Source organism: Felis catus, chromosome C1 (genome assembly GCF_018350175.1).
Source record: "Felis catus isolate Fca126 chromosome C1, F.catus_Fca126_mat1.0, whole genome shotgun sequence".
Taxonomy (NCBI): Eukaryota; Metazoa; Chordata; class Mammalia; order Carnivora; family Felidae; genus Felis; species Felis catus.
This window is the reverse complement of record NC_058375.1, coordinates 147,950,690-147,967,566: the sequence shown is the minus strand read 5'-3', so window position 1 is coordinate 147,967,566 and position 16,877 is coordinate 147,950,690. Positions and strand designations below refer to the sequence as shown.

The window sequence follows — 16,877 nt, the reverse complement described above, 5'->3', positions numbered from 1 at the left end:
AAAAAAAAAAAAAAAAAAAAAAAAAGGGGGCGCCTGGGTGGCGCAGTCGGTCAAGCGTCCGACTTCAGCCAGGTCACGATCTCGCGGTCCGTGAGTTCGAGCCCCACGTCAGGCTCTGGGCTGATGGCTCAGAGCCTGGAGCCTGTTTCCAATTCTGTGTCTCCCTCTCTCTCTGCCCCTCCCCTGTTCATGCTCTGTCTCTCTCTGTCCCAAAAATAAATAAACGTTGAAAAAAAAATAAAAAAAAATAAAGTATTTATTACTATAAATATATTATAACTAATGTCTTCTTTCCTATATGTTTGTGTTTACCTCTGTTTATGTCCTTAGGATGAATTCCTAGAAGCAGAAATATTAGGCTTTCAATACACATTGCCAAATTGATCACCAGAAGCTTCTCATAAGAAGCTTATATTTCTTTGATGTTACATGGAGGTGTCATTTCACTACACCCTTGTCATTACTGTCATTGCTATTTTTAAGATTTTTGTGAATTTTTTAGATAATAATGATAATAGTAATAGTAATAATAATAACAGCTAATGCATGTATAGTGTTTATAATGTGCCAGGCACTGTTCTAACACTTTACATAGTAAGTAGTAGTAGGCCAGAATTCTAAGATGGCCCCAAGACTTCCTGCCCCCCAGTGTGCATGCTTTGTTTAATCCCCAGGAGTATGAATATGAGGAGATATTACTCCTGTGATTTTGGTATTTTATATGGCAAAAGGAGTTTGCAGAGGTAATGAGGGTCCCAGATCAGTTGGTCTTACCATAGAGAGGTTATCGAGTGGGTTGGTATTATCACATTAGCCCCTTAAATCTGTGTTTAATGGTCAGAAACAGAGAAAGTCAAAGAGATTCAAAGCATGCGAGGGATTTAACATGAGAATGATTATTACTGGTGGTCTAGAAGATGGAGGAAGACACATGGAAAGGAATGAAAGAAATTTCTAGTTGTAGAGAGTGACCACTGGCTGAAAATAAGCAAGGAAATGATGACCTCAGTCCTTTGTTGCAAGTTACTGAATTCAGCCAGCAGTAAGAATGAGCTCTCAAGTGAATTTTGTCCAGACAAGCTGCAGAGAAATTTAGCCTGGTTGATACCTTGATTTCATTCAGCCAAGAACCTAGCCACACCATACTAGACCTCTGACCTACAGATCTGTGAGCTAATAAATGAGTATTGTTTTTAAAAACATGTAGAACACAAAGACCAACTTGAAGAGTCTTCTCCTGGCCAATATGAAGATAATTTGAACATCAAAATAAATAATTATACTAATAGGGCACCTGGCTGGCTCAGTTGGTAGAGCATGCAACTCTTGATCTCAGGGTTGTAAGTTTGAGCCCCATGTTGGATATAGAGATTACTTAACAATAAAATCTTAAAAAAAAATAATTACAGTAACAGATTATAGCCTACTGAATAAAATAAACCTATACAGATTTGAGCAAAATAAATATCTAAATTAAATATTTAATGTAGGGATTTTATAGCATTTCAAAGTAAGTCTCTACAAAATACTAATTACAAGTGGAAAAAAGAGTAACTCTATAGTGGAGTACCTTGGTGGATGCTACCTTGATTGCAAGGTAGTGATCCTTGATTACTTGATGATCAAAATGAACATCATCAGTAACGGACAAAAGGAAATCAGGTGATCGGATGCAATGAGAAGGGCACAAATATCTTCTGTGACATTCCTGCTACAGACATATAGCCTAATTGTGAAGAAGCATCAGAGAAACTCAAACTGAGGAGCCTTCTACAAAATAACTGGTCTGTGATCTTCAAAAGGATCAAGATCATGAAAGTCAAAGAAAGACTGAGTAGCAATTTCAGACTGAAGAGGCATGACAACTACAGGCAATGCTTAATTCTGAACTAGAGGGTTTTTTTTTTTTACAGCTTTTTAATGTTCATTTTTGACAGAGAGAGAGAGAGCATGAGCGGGGGAAGGGCAGAGAGTGAGGGAGACACAGAACTGAAGCAGGCTCCAGGCTCTGAGTTGTCAGGGAAGAGCCCAGCGCTGGGCTTGAACCCATGAACCATGAGATCATGACCTGAGCTGAAGTCAGATGCTTAACTGACTGAGCCACCCAGACGCCCCTGAACTGGAGTTTTTTTTACTAGAAAGGACATTATTGGAACAATTGACAAAACTTGAATGGGGTCTGAAGATTAGTTGACAGTAATGTTTATCAGTGTTACTCTCTTGTTCATAATTATCTTGCAGTTATGGAGGAAAATGTACTTGTTTGTAGGAAAGTTACCCTCAAGTGTCTTCAGGAGTGAAGGGGAATCAGGGGCAGCAACTTTCTCTGAAATGGAAACTTCCTTCAGAAAATTTATGCTATTCTTGCAGATTTTCTCTAAGTCTATGATTGAAATTTTTAATAAATTATTAACTTTTTAAAAAGAAAGTGTTTTTTTCCTCAAATCATTTGCAAATTTATAAAATACAGAGCAAAAAGAGGAAAATAAAAATCCATTCACATTTTTTCTGTTGCACACTGGTGTACAGCTTTTAATCATTTATTAAAGATTCGTGTATATACCTATATATACACACTATTTATAAAATTAAAATTCTTCCTATTTGCATTTTGCTTTAGGACTTTTATATTTATATGTAATCTATATCTCATTAGTCTTCTACAATATTAATTTTTATGGTGACTTTTTTTGCATTTGAGCTACATTGTGTTACTGTTTGAAATGTTCACATTTGGGGGCAACTGGGTAGCTCAGTCTGTTAAGTGTCTGACTCTTGATTTCAGCTCAGGTTATGACCTCATGGCTCGTGGGATTGAGCCCGACATCAGGCTCTGTGCTGACAGTGTGGGCCTGCTTGGGATTCTCTCTCTCCCTGTCTCTCTGTCCCTCTCCCCCTCTCATTCTCTCTGTCTCAAAATAAATAAGTAAAACTAAAAAAATGCAATGTACAGTTTGGTTTTAAAATTAGCTGCGTGCCTCTCATCAAGTTTTTCAGCTCTGTCACCAAGGCAAATTAACCTCAGCTAGCAATTACAAAGATAAAACCTATCTTGGAAGAAGTATGTTACGCAAACTTTAAAGAAGAATAATTCCCGATGTTAATGTACCCTTTCTCTGATAAACACTTCCCCTCGGACAGAACCATCATATCATTTTCTTGACCCAAGGAGACACTATATTGATGAATATTTTACTACCCTCTTCATCTCCACAGCTTCATTTCAAATGACCAACGTCAAATAGTAAATTGTGAATACACCACAATTTGATTCAACCACTGATATTTGAGTAGTTTCTGATTTGGGGCTACTAGAAATAGTGCTGCTATGAACATCCCTATCCATATCTTCTGGTGAATATATGTACACATTTATTTCTGTTGGGTATATGTAGGAGTAGAGTGACTGGGTCATAGTAGCTGAACTGCCAGTGAGTTTTCTAAAGCAGTTGTATCAACACTCCCACCAGCAATGTGCGAACGTTCTGGTTGCTCCACCTTCTTACCAACATTCGATATCTTCTATCTTCTTCATTTTATTTTTTAAAAGTTTTTTTTATTTATTTTGAGAGAGCAAGAGAGAGCATGCATGAGCTGGGAAGGGGCAGAGGGAGAGAGAAAATCCTAAGCAAGCTCTATGCTGTCAGCGCAGATCCCACAAACTGAGATCACGACCTTAGCTGGAATCAAGAGTCAGAGCCTAACTGACTGAGCCACCCAGACGCTCCTCTGTCTTTGTCATTTTAGCCACTCTAGTGTGTTTATAGAAGCATTTCATTTTGGTTTTAAATTGTATTTTCTTAATGAATAAAGTTGAACCCTTTTAATATGTTTATTGGCCATTTGGATATCTTTTTTTTTGTGAAGTGTCTATTGAGGTATTCTGCCCTGTTTTCTGTTGGGTTCTCTGACTTTTTCTTATTAATTTGTAGGCATTTAAATGTGTCTGTATTCTGGATACAAGTCTTTTATTGAATATATGTATTACAAATATATTTAACCACTCTTTGCGTTGCCTTTTTACTCTTTTAATGGTGTATTTGGATGAACAGAAGTTCTTAATTTTAGTATTTCCCATCTTACTACATTTTCCATTTATGATTAGCTTGTTTTTGGTGAACTATTTAAGAAATCTTTGCCAACTCCAAGGTCATGAATATGTTCTCCTATATAATCTTCTAAAAGCTTCATTTTTGAATCTTTCACATTTGGATCTTCAATACATCTGGAATTGATTTTTGTTAATGTTGGAAGGTAGGGGGTCAAGATTCATTTTTTTCCATACGGACATCCAGCTATCCCAGGACCATTTATTGGAGACTGTTCTTTGCACACTACAGTGTGACTCACCTCTGTCATAAATCAGGTGACCTTATATGTTATATATGGATCTGTTTCTTACCTCTCTGTACTGTTCATGGGCCTAGTTTTCCATCCTTGTGCCAATAACACATTGTCTTAATTACTATAGTTTCATGATGGATGTTGATACATAGCACTATAAATCCTCCAGCTTTGTTCTCTTCTTCAAGCTTTCCTTGGCTATCCTTTGTCCTTTGCATTTCTGTACACATTTTAAATCAGCTTGCTAATTTTACCAAAAAATCTTCTAGGATTTCAGTTGAGGTATATAAATTTGGAGGAGTTGACATCTTTACAATATTAAGTGTTTTCTATCATTTAATTAATTTGCTGAGAGTCCCATAACTTATAAGGGGTGAGTTGGAATTCAGTCTTCTGTAGTCTTACTCCAAAGCCCAACACTACTCTAGAGTTAATGTATATCTCAATTTTGAGAATGTGCTGTTTTCATATCAATTAAATTTTATTTTATGTATTTATTTTTTAAAGTTTATTTTGAGAGAGAGAGAGCACATGCATGTGTACAAGTGGGGGAAGGGCAGAGACAGAGGGAGAGAAAGAATCCCAAGCAGGCTCCACGCTGTCAGTATGGGGCTCAAACTTACTGAGATACCATGACCTGAGCTGAAATCAAGAGTCAGACCCTTAATTGACTGAGCGACCCAGGCACCTTCAATTATATTTTAAACAAACCCATGTTGTCGGCAATATTTTCTACAGGACCAGCTTTTAAAATCTCCCATTGCATGGATATCTCATGTATCCCATGTCTTCAATTGCCACTGACAGGTAGTAGTCATATGTTAGTGAATATTTTATTTATTACTGACCATTATATTTTGGACCAAATTCCTTTGATGGCATTTTTAAAGCCAACTGGAAAATCCTGTGCAGCCAAATTCTTGTATTGTTGTCCTTGTATTACATGACAATTGATCCTCTCACCACCCTCTGCTTTACCCTCCTCTTCCACCACCCTAGGCAGAGCTTTTCTTTCACTCCTGTTTTTTTTTGTTGTTTTTTTCTTTTATTTTTTTAAAGTAGGCTTCACACCCAGTGTGGAGCCCAATGCGGGGCTTAAACTTACAACCCTGAGATCAAGAGTCGGACGCTTAATGGAATGAGCCACCCAGGTGCCCCTCTTCTTTCACTGTTAAGGGAGAGAAATTTATTTTTCTTCTACCCATCCCACCCACCCTGCCCAGATTTCATAAGACATTACTGGGATTTTCCATACAAAGACTTTCAAATTTATTCGGAGACTATGGATTCCTGTAGAAGGAGAACATGAAAGAGAGTATAGTGGAGGATTTCTTTTTCCTTTTCTGTGTGAAGAACTAGGTTGAAACAAAAATCGAAATAGGAAAAGACTGACATCTCTCACTACACCTTCTGCATTCAGTCCATCTGTTCACATCAGATGTTCCATCTCTCTTCTCCAGAGTGGAGCTGTTCATCCTGAGTTAGTTGCCTCCTGCCAATGGAAATCCCACCACACCTGCCTTAGGGCCCACCTTTGATGCTGAAAAATTACCTGCTCTACCTCCACTGTAATAAAACTTCTAACCACTTCAGTGCAGCTGATCCAAACTGTGAGTTTGACTTTGTAGGGTGGAGGATGCTTTCGTTTTTGACCAAACTCGAGGGAACTAGAAATAGGAAATAGGAAATAGAAAATAGGAATGAACACAATATTTTTCTCTTTCTTTGTTCCTTTTAATGTTCTTTTTCTTCACAATTTCTTCCCCCACTTAAAACTTTATCTTAATTCCTTTAATCTTTTCCTTTCATTTCTTCATGTCTTTGACTAGAGATCTTTCCTTTACACAAAAATGAATTAATATTTCCCACCCATTATAATTATTTCATCCACTCAAAATGTATTAGTGCTACTGTGTTCCAAGCACTGTCACTAAACATAGTTGTGTAGTCTTTGTTGTTAAAGAATGGTTGATGGTCATTTTTTTATTAAAAATTTTTTAAAAATCTCATGTAACATTTAAAAAGAAAATTCCTCTTCACATGGTTGATCTTTTGTGGAAAAATTATTTATCCTGGAGTATTGAAAACCCACAGATACATTCTTCTGTGTTATTTTTTGATAATGAAATTAAGGTTCCGATTTTTGTTTTCTTTTCCCTTCCAGAATCACCTACACACTTTACCTACTCTCTTTCAGCTATGTTGAACTGTAAATGAAACTCTATTGGAGTTGGAAAATTTTCTAGCTGTGATTTTCTCATGCTATTATTGAAAAGCAACAACAGTATTATTTTCTAGTATTTTATCCTGTGCCTGTGTTGATGGGTACTTTTCTAGAAGAATTTTTATATTCCTTTATATGAAAAGGCATCAAAACTTCTTGGGTGCTTCATATTTTCCCTTTCTGTATCAGTCGGGAATTTTGTTTGGCCAAAAGTTATAAAACCTGCTTTGCAGAAGCTTGGGATTTATTTTTCTCATAACAACAAGCCCAGACAGAAGTAGTCCACAGCTGTTGCAGCACATTCTTGCTATCATCAGTGTCCCAAGCTCCCTTTGGCTTTCTTCTCTGGGATAGTTAGTATACATTTTTCATCCTAATCCTCACTACATAGTCACAGATGGCTTCTCCATGTCCAGTTTCACATCCACATCTCCAGGCTAAGAGAAAGGAGGGAAGGACAGGGAAGAAGGGGTGGTGCTCATATGAAAAGACAAATCTTATCCCCAAATTCCCAGCAGACCTCTGTCTGCTTAAATCCCATTGGCTAGAACTGTGTCACATGGTCACTTAGCGTCTCAGGGATATCAAGGAAGGCCAATCTTTTAATCCTGAACCAAAGTGGGTTCTGCTAGGAAAGAAAAAAAGGGAGAATGGATATTAGCACCAAGCTATGTCTGCCACAATTTTAAAATTAAGATGACACAATTTCCTCAGCAGTAATAGTAGAAAGCACATCAAAAATCCATTTAATTGTTGAACTCTATAACCTTGCTTGTGGCCTTGATGTTAATAGTCTTTTAATGAACAAACTTGTAATCAAAAGAATGAGCAGTGCATTTGTGACCATTAATTAAAATGTAAAAATACTGTATTTTGAATCATTTTGTTAGAGAAAATGTCAGAAGAAATTTCTTGTACAAGGCACAACAAATTTGTATGGAAATTATTTGCTTATATTCAAAATTAAAGATAAAGTTAACTGGATGTTTCAGGCTGGGCTTCACAGGGTTGTTACAACATGGGAGTGTCAAGGTCCTTTGGCAGTAGTCCAAGTGTTAGCAGGTGCAGAAATGGGTGGGGTTGGGTCATTAGGCTCTGGAGCTCTCACTGGCAGAACCCACTGAATAATCATTTATAAACTCAAATGTAATTGTATTAACTCTACAATAGATAATATAATTATTTAGAAATAAGATCTTTGGGAGTTATGTTTATTACTCTTAATTATATATATATATATATATATATATATATATATATATATATGCGTTCTCTTTGTAAAAAAAGCAAAGATTTCATTACAGATAATCAGAGTCCCCTTTGAAACCAACCTCCAGCTGCATTCTAGTTTGGTCTATTTGTATATTCTTTAGACTTTTTTCCTTTGTAGAATGCATGTGTGTGGGGTGTGTTTGTGCAATACAGTGTATGTGTCTTTGCAGGTTTATGTAATGGTATCATATGGTAAATATCATGGTAAAATTTGCTTTTTTCATTGAACAGTATATTGTTGGAGATAAGACCAGATAATTTGTGTGTACTTTGCAAAGCATGGCCTTCTTACCCAAACTCTTGGAGAGGTAAGATGACACAAATGTGTTATGTGCTGTGATTGGCAGCTGAATAGCTGATCAAGGGACACCTTCAACTATAAGTTAACATGAACTTACAATCAGTGCTGAAACTCACCGAGATAAAGTAGGACTTTTTGACATATGCCTCAGTGCACTGACCATTTTGGTTTGGAGTTTTGTTTTTGATAATAACTTTCATCTCATACAAGTGAGCCTAGATTTTAAAAATTGGAAAAGAGGATGTAAAAACTATGTGCTTGCCTCTAAAAGCACCATGCCTTAGGAACAGGCCCATGATCTGTAATGCAATCACTTGATGCTTTTTCAGCAAATACCTGTTGAGTGTCTAGTATATGACCTACACTATTTTAGGCCCTCTGGAAAAATAGAGATGATCAGCTAAAGGCCTTGCTTTTATAGAGCATACATCCTAGTTGTAGAAGTGAACAATAAGCAAATAAATAAATGAATACATAGTATAATGCCACATAGTTAAGTGCTATGAAGGGAAATAATTAGATTGAGGATATAAAGAGTGATTGAGGGTGAAAGGGGCTACTTCAGAGAAGATGCCTCGGGCAGGTCTCTGCAGAGCCTGAGTAACTCTATATCCCTTAGTCTGGTCTTTAATAGATATTCAATAAACATTGAATAAATGAATAACTGCATCAGCTGGGATATACAAAAGTACAATAGTAACACAAGAGAAGAGATAAATAATCTCTACCTGTATTGAGAAGCTCCAGTAGGATGCTTAAAGTGAGACTGAAACGTATGTAGGCATTGGCCAGAGAGGCAGGGGTGGAGAAAGGCATTCCAAGCATAGGTAACAGCATGCACAAAGGTAAGGAGATGTGAAAGAGCACCGTCAATTTCCTATTGCTAAATCGACTACTAATTGCAAATCACTACTAATTTAGTGGCTTAAACAACACATATTTATTATCTTGTAATTCTGGAGGCCATAGGTGCATAATAGGTCTCACTGGGTTAAAATCAAGGTTTCAGTAGGGCTGCATGCCTTCTGGAGGCTCTACAGAAGAATCCCTTTCCTTGCCTTTTCCAGCTTCTAAGAGTTGCCTGCATTCCTTGAGTCTGGCCCCACTCCCCCATCTTCAAAGCTAGAAGAGTAGCATCTTCAAAACCATCTTCTCTCTGACCTCTGCTTTTCACCTCACATCTCCTCCTCCGACTATACACTCCTGCCTTCCTCTTTGCAGGACACTTGTGATTACATTGGGCCCACCTGGGTAATCTCTATAGCTAAAGTTAACTGATTAGCTGCAACCTTATTTCTCCTTAGCCACATATCATATATCATATCATATTAAAAGGTGCTGAGGGGGGGCGCCTGGATGGCGCAGTCGGTTAAGCGCGACTTCAGCCAGGTCACGATCTTGAGGTCCGTGAGTACGAGCCCCGCGTCAGGCTCTGGGCTGATGGCTCAGAGCCTGGAGCCTGTTTCCGATTCTGTGTCTCCCTCTCTCTGCCCCTCCCCCGTTCATGCTCTGTCTCTCTCTGTCCCAAAAATAAATAAACGTTGAAAAAAGAAAAAAATTAAAAAAAAAAGGTGCTGAGGATTAGGATGAGGACATTTTTGGGGAGGTCATTGTTCTGTCTACCACAGCATTGTGTATTCAGGGATCTTCAAATGATTTGAGAATGCTGAAGTGTAGTGTGCATATAGGGTAATGGGTAAGGAAGAGGCTAATAGAGAAGAGCTAGATTTAAAAGGTCATTGTCAGCTATACAGAATTTGAACCTTGTCTGGAAAGCCAAAAGAAGACATTTGGTAGATCAGAAATATTGGGGGTTTTGAGGCATCACACATTCAGGCACTTGTGTGATGGTAGCTAGGGCCAGGAGAACAGATAAAATGCTACCGCAAAAATTGACACGAGATTTGGAGGTGGTGAATTATATGATACTCCTCTATTGACAGAAAAGTTAAGGGTAAAAGGCATGGGGGGAAGAAGATAAGCTTCTAACTTCAAGTCCAGATATATAGGGTGAGGAAGTGGATTCCCAAATTGTAGCAGAAGAAGGTTGACAAAGTCTCCAGTTTAAGCATGTCCAAAGTGGCAAGTCAAGAAGGGCAAGTGGTGAATCTTTTCACAACAGAGGATCACTTTTAATACTCTTCTTTGATGGGTTGCACATTTATGGAAAAAATTGGGGACAAAATAGTGTTTCTTCACAAATAATGTAGGGATACCTGGGTGGCTCAGTCAGTTGGACGTCTGACTCTTGATTTCAGCTCAGGTCATGATCCCAGGGTCTTAGGATCAAGCCCCACATTGGGCTCTGTGTTGAGCATGAAGCCTGTTTAGATTTTCTCTCTCTCCCTCCCTCTGCCCCTCTCCCCTGCTCATGGCATGTGCACTCTCTTTCTCTCTAAAATAAACAAACAAATAAATAAATGTGAATAAATAAATAATTACCTAATTTCCCCAAAGCTTGAAACTGTTGTTACAGCTTCAGGTCAGAATTTCTGAGGCTATAAATGTGAGCTTTGTGAATTTATCTATTCCCTTATTTCCTCAATGTCTGGAAATTTTCCTCATCCCCCACCCTTTGTTTTTACTATGTACTGTTTTAAACTAGGTACATATGCAATTTCTCCTGTGCTTTTGAAATGATTAAAACAGCTTTGCGGATGTAGCAGGAATAAAAGCGTGAGAGGCTCCCCTGAAGTTACTTCCACTCTCTGTGGAACTCTAAAGTCCTTCAGAAGCTTCTAGGTTCCTTGCTTCAATTAATTGTGTTCTTTCTACTTTACTCTGCTCCCCAGTCTTTTATTGAAAAGCATATGGGATAAGTAGATTTTTATTTTAATCATTTTCATTACTGAGGTTGATTTAGACTCTCCTCTTTGAGATATTATAGGCATAAAAATAGGGATAAACAGAAAGGTTGGTTGTATGTAGAATTTGTTTCAGAAGCAAATTTATATGAATTGTGAAAAAGGCAGATATTTTGTAGATTTCCTTTGTCTGATTATGGATTTTTTTTTGCAGTAAAAGGGTAAAATATTAAAAAAAATTTTTTTACTTAACGTTTATTTATTTTTGAGACAGAGAGACAGGGCATGGATGGGGGAGAACTATATATGTATCATGATTGCATTTGGTTTTTTTTAATGTTTATTTATTTTTGAGAAAGTGAGAGACAGCAGGGTGGGTGGGGGGAGAGAGAGAGAGAAAGAAAGAGAGAATCTGAAGCAGGCTCCAGGCTCTTAGCTGTCAGCACGGAGTCTGATCTGGGCCTTTATCTCACGAACGTTTTGATCATGACCTGAGTCCAAATCAAGAGTTGGGCCCTTAACTGACTGAATCATCCAGATGCCCCAACCAGTACTTTAATAATTGAAAGAAGAGTTTAATATATTTATTCCTCATACAGCATTAAAAAGTAACCTTGTGAGTATTTTAATGCTAACATTTTCAAGTTCTATAAAATTCTACAAATGTATTTAACATATCCTATTTTTTAATAGATAGACTAGTGAGAAATAAGTCAATTCAGTATTAGTATGGAACATTATACTCATATATACAAGTTCACATCTTAAAGGATTCTTGATGTCATAAAATCCAGTTTCTTTTTTGACTGGTAAAATATAGAAATTGTGGTATCTTTTCCCCTAATATATAGTGAAATAACTATTGCCCCTGCTCAGTATTTTTTAAAATGTATATTTCTTCTTCCTGTAAAAAATATTTTCTAGATTCTGCTCAAACAAAAAGAGGAAACCAAAATCAACTATAATCCTGCTATCCCCAAATTGCCACTATTAAATATTTGGTACACAGAATTAGAATTATTTTTCTCTATTTAAATTTTATTTCCTTTAATAAGCCTTCGTGGGTGTTTTTAGGGTATGAGTGCTACACACTTCTTGTACAGTTTCCTCCTAGGGATTTTGTTGTTATTTGTTTAGTTGTAGTTGCTCTTTTGAGTCTGAGCTTTTCCATTATGTTTGAATTGAATATGAGATATTTATTATGTAACTGAACACTTTATTTAAATATTTTTATTAACCTTCATAGATTCGCTCTTGGTTCCATTAGTTTTTCCAGGACAATATTTTTATTTGATGCTAACTACAATATAAAATGTTTCATAATGGAAGTAATATGCACCATTCTGCTTAGAATTTAAAAGGGAATTCTGCATGCTAGAAAAATATTGCTTAAACTTAGGCCAAAGTATTTGAATTAACGTTTGAAATGTCATGAGATCTTTCATATGAAAAAGGTTATAATTTGATGCTACATCCAAGATATTTTTCCACATTGGTGTTGTCCTCACACTGTTTGGCCTGGCAGAAGCCCTATCAATTTTGAAAACTTACCCTCACAGGATGATTGGCTAATCTACATATCTATACAGTTAGACAGTTTAGAGTTCACAAATTATCCATGCATTGTACAATTTTAAGCCTAAGTACAACTGACATTTTCTTCCTTAGTGTATTGAAAGAGATTTTCTCAGCAAAGAGAGGAATACAAATTTTCACACTGTAAAAAGATTACCTTGTTATATAAATGATCTCTTTGCTATTTTTTTCTCATCTCTAGAGAAGCTTACCTACCCCATAGAGACTAGTTGAGGTCATGGATTTTTTTTTTTTTTGAGTTTAGATTCTCTATCAAGTCTGTAAAAATTAACTTTATATTAAAATCTTGATTCAATCCTGTAGCTACCGCAAAGCTATCATTACATTATATATCAAAACGTTCTTCCTACACTCTAAGAATCTTCTCATAGAAACATATTACTGGAAAATATTTTCAGTAATTGAATAGCTGTAAAATGTTTAACATTTTGATAATACTCATGAGCAATTTCTAAAATGTCACGTAATGTGAACATGAAATAATTTCTAAAACTGAAAGCTTTAAAATTATTTAACATGGAAAATTCTGTTCGAGTGGCCATTACTCAGCCAAAAGCATCTTAATGGCCCGCTGAAGTAGCCACTTTGAATTTCACTAGTAAGCATAAAGTCGAAATGGCCTAGATGACATATGCTTGTTTGGGAATCAGAGGCTGCTTGTTTTAGTACAGCTTCATAATCCCTTATCTGAAGTCTGTGGTGCCAGATGTAGTGTCAATTTTTCAGATTTTTAGAGCTGTGATATAGAGCATCTGCCCTATATTCCTTAAGACCGATGGTATCTGGGTAGCACCCCATACATAAACATATTGACACTTTTGCACAAATGCATGAATGTCCACATTAAATAGAATAAACTTCAGTCTGGGTCAAATTTGCCGCCAAATGATTTCAGCTCAGATTGGATTTGGCCACAATAGTGACTATGAAATAAACCTTCATTTTCAGAGATTTTTGTGTTATGAGTATGATTTAGGACTTGAAGTTCTCTGTGATTTTGGTCATTTTTCTGGGCTGCCAACCATCTCATGCTAAAATGAGAAGTTGGACGAGCTAAATTTTATGCAAACCTAAACCTTTCAGATTCTGAATCTGAATGTTTATTTAATCCACTGATATAAAAAACACTATAGCTAAATCAGTTTTATATTATCTCACTTTAATAATTATTTAGTTCAGAGGTCCTCAACATCCCTGAAAGGTAAGTAGTAAGTAACTATGATTTATATATAAATATTAAAGAATATAGGTCAAGAAGTGTTTTGGATTCATCTTCTGTACAGTTGCAACCAAACTAGATTTCAAGTTCATGAAGGCAGAGTAGTATTTTTTTTTTTGCAATTTTGATTTCCAGAATGTATTCTTTAAAAAAAAAAATTTAATGTTTATTTACTTTTGAGACAGAGAGAGACAGCATGAGTGGGGGAGGGGCAGAGAGAGAGAGGGAGACACAGAATCCGAAGCAGGCTCCAGGCTCTGAGCTGTTAGCACAGAGCCCAATGCGGGGCTCAAACCCACAAACTGTGAGATCATGACCTGAGCCGAAGTCGGATGCTTAGCCGACCAAGCCACCCAGGCGCCCCCAGAATATATTATAAGTTTCTTATGGTCATAATTAATATTTGAACCATGTAGAAATGGTGAGAAATGTTTGGACTTCATGACTTTTCTCTGAACATCAGGAGGAACAAATTAATCAATGTTAGGTCAAAGTAACCTAAAGGGAGTCTGCAAAACCCCACTTTGATTCACAGCCTCGATCCTGCAATCTAAATCCCAAGACAAATGAGTCGTAAATCTGAGGGGGCTGGGCTCCCCACTGAGGAAAACCTAAAGTGAATCAATTAAAGAATTGGCGAGGTCTCTCCAAGATGGGGATAGTCAGCTCAGACGGGTGGGATATTGAGATGAAGACCAGAGGTGAGATGCGGTAGGCAGAGCTCACAGACAGGTTGCTAAGTGCAGCATCCATTTGTTTTGGACACTCACTTTATTTGTGCAGTACCTTTGTTAAGAAAAAAGGACAAAAAAGATGTACTTGATTATCTTTGGGCATGGAATGCTTTTTAGTTTTCCATGTTTTCTGCAGTCCCTATGATTTTCACTCTCTCATTGACCTGATGGCCTCTGAGGGCATGTAAATGTGCCATTTCTTCCTGTAGGCTATGCTATTAAGGCAGACTTATAAAAAATGAAAGTTTTTTGTTGGAAGAAAGAGGGTATAGTATGAACTAAGGAATTATTATCGCAGCCCTTCTGGGGGGCTAGAAGACATTGAGCTACTGCCAGCTACCTTTCATTGTTTTTCTCAAATGATATTTATTGAGCATTTACTACCTGTGCTAGATACCAGGAATTCAATCAGAAGTAAGACGCACACAGCCCACAAGTTTGTGGAGGAGGACAGATATTGAATCAGTAAACTTGCAGATGTGAAGACTGATACAAATTATTATGGAAAGGAAAGAATGGGATGAGAGAGAAACAAGGCATCCTCCCTTAGTTAGACGGAGAAGTCTGGTTAAGTCTCTCTGAGGAAGAACAACATGTTGGTGTAGCTGAAGGCTGAGTAGGAACCAACCAGGTAAAAAGAGGAAAAAAAAATGTCTGTAAGGTAGAGAGGACAGCAAGTGGGAAGACCTTGAGGCAAAATAAACGTGGTATGTTTGAGAAGTAGAAAGATCAGTGTGGTTGGAATGTGTGGATGAGGTGAGAATGGGGAGATGACCAAAGGCAAGGTCTTGGAGGGCCTTATAAGCCTCTTGAAGAAGTTTTGGGCACTATTTTAAAGAGTAAATGGGAAGCCATTGAAGGGACTCAGCAGGGTCAGACTAGAGTTTTTAAAGGGGTTGCTCAGGCTGCTGTTTGAAGAATGGACTATAAGGGTACAAAGTGGAACTGCTGCTGCCATCAGGCGGGTGGTGATGGTGGCTTGAGGCAGTACAGGTTGATAGATTGGATGTGCAATACCTTCCCCCCAAAAAGAAGAATCCTAACATAAGTTGTAGGTGTCAGTAGAAACCAGACTATAGAGAGGATTGTCAGTGTTACTGGGGGCTTGAAACAAGGATTCCTTGTAGAAGTTACACACTGGAGTTCATCCCTATATTCCAAAGCTAGTGGGCAATCACCATGATTCTTGGGAACTTGGCAGTTTCCAAAAGTCATGTATGTGTACTACTTTCTCTTCCATTTAGCAAGGTTAGTTTTGCAAAAGCTACTAGATGTGAGTAGTTCAACCTAGTGGATATGGAACAAAATTTGTGAAAAATGGATACTGTTACTTAAGAACCACTTTACTAGTCTGTAGCCCCAGAGGTGCCCTAAAAAAGATGTCAGTTCAGTTCAGTGCTATTGCGGGTTGGGTTCTCAGGAAGGAGACACTGAGGCAGAGCTTAGGGTTCTGTGTATTCATTAGGCATCCAAACCTGTGAAAGGAAGAAGCAGCAGCAGGATTGGGCAGATGGAAAAGTCAGTTTCAATGTAGGTCCGATAAAGTCTGGGTCAACCCTGTCAGAAGCTCTGGATCAAATATTGCCCATCAGGGTGACCCACACTGGGCCCAAACTGGTGGGGCTTTATAGTTCTGCCTTGCTCAGTCATTGGGTATAGGCTGCCCCAGCAATGGTATACCTTTGGACGAGGTGGCTCTCTGAAACTGAGTCTAACCCTGAAGGAAGTGACAGCTGGGCATCAAGTGCTTTCTAGAAATAGACGGCACATCCTAGTGTCTGCTACAAATGCTGATTTGTTTAATGTTACTAGTGAGTCATTTGGCTAACTGCTTTATTCTTTAATTTATGTAGCTTCTTTTTCCTAGGAACTCAGGATAAAGCTTACACAATTTTTAAATCACAAAATATCAGTCACGAAGGCAATCCAAGAGAAAGGGATTAAAATGTTGGAGGTTCAAAGGAGAGATCAAGAACAGGAAAAGCATAGAGGGAAAAAACTAATGGAAGGAAGCCTCTCGAGGGTGTTGAAGTAAATGTTAGCTAAATACAAAGAGTTCTGGCACCCAGTCCTGGGCCTTGTTTTAAAAAACAGTATGATTAACCCATCTTTAAAAACATTTGGAAAATAACACTGAAATTTAGCTGTCTTTTTTTTATTTGACAGCTATGGAGGACATGAATAAAAGAGACCAGCCATTCATGATGATTGAGAAAAATGATAGCCCAGGTATTTTTTTCTACTTCCGTATCTGTTTTACGATTTATGGTGGATGATGCATGATGTAAAGTTGGAATGTTGATTTTCAAAATTTTAATGGAAAGCTCATTATTTGGTCATATTAAAGGTTTCTCCAGTTCCTTGCAATGCATGCTTTAATCTT

The 16,877-nt window shown here is 37.5% G+C and overlaps 1 protein-coding gene across 4 annotated transcripts in view; it reads left to right on the top strand.

Annotated features, from left to right (window-relative positions):
- Positions 1 to 16,877, top strand: part of CCDC148 (coiled-coil domain containing 148) — a 283,553-nt gene that overhangs the window by 51,116 nt on the left and 215,560 nt on the right. For all 4 annotated transcript variants that reach the window (XM_045033842.1, XM_045033841.1, XM_019838135.3 and 1 more), the window contains one exon: positions 16,661 to 16,723. In XM_045033842.1, the coding sequence (XP_044889777.1) occupies positions 16,663 to 16,723 (61 nt within the window). In that variant the 5' untranslated portion in view covers positions 16,661 to 16,662. The remainder of the gene's footprint in view (positions 1 to 16,660; positions 16,724 to 16,877) is intronic.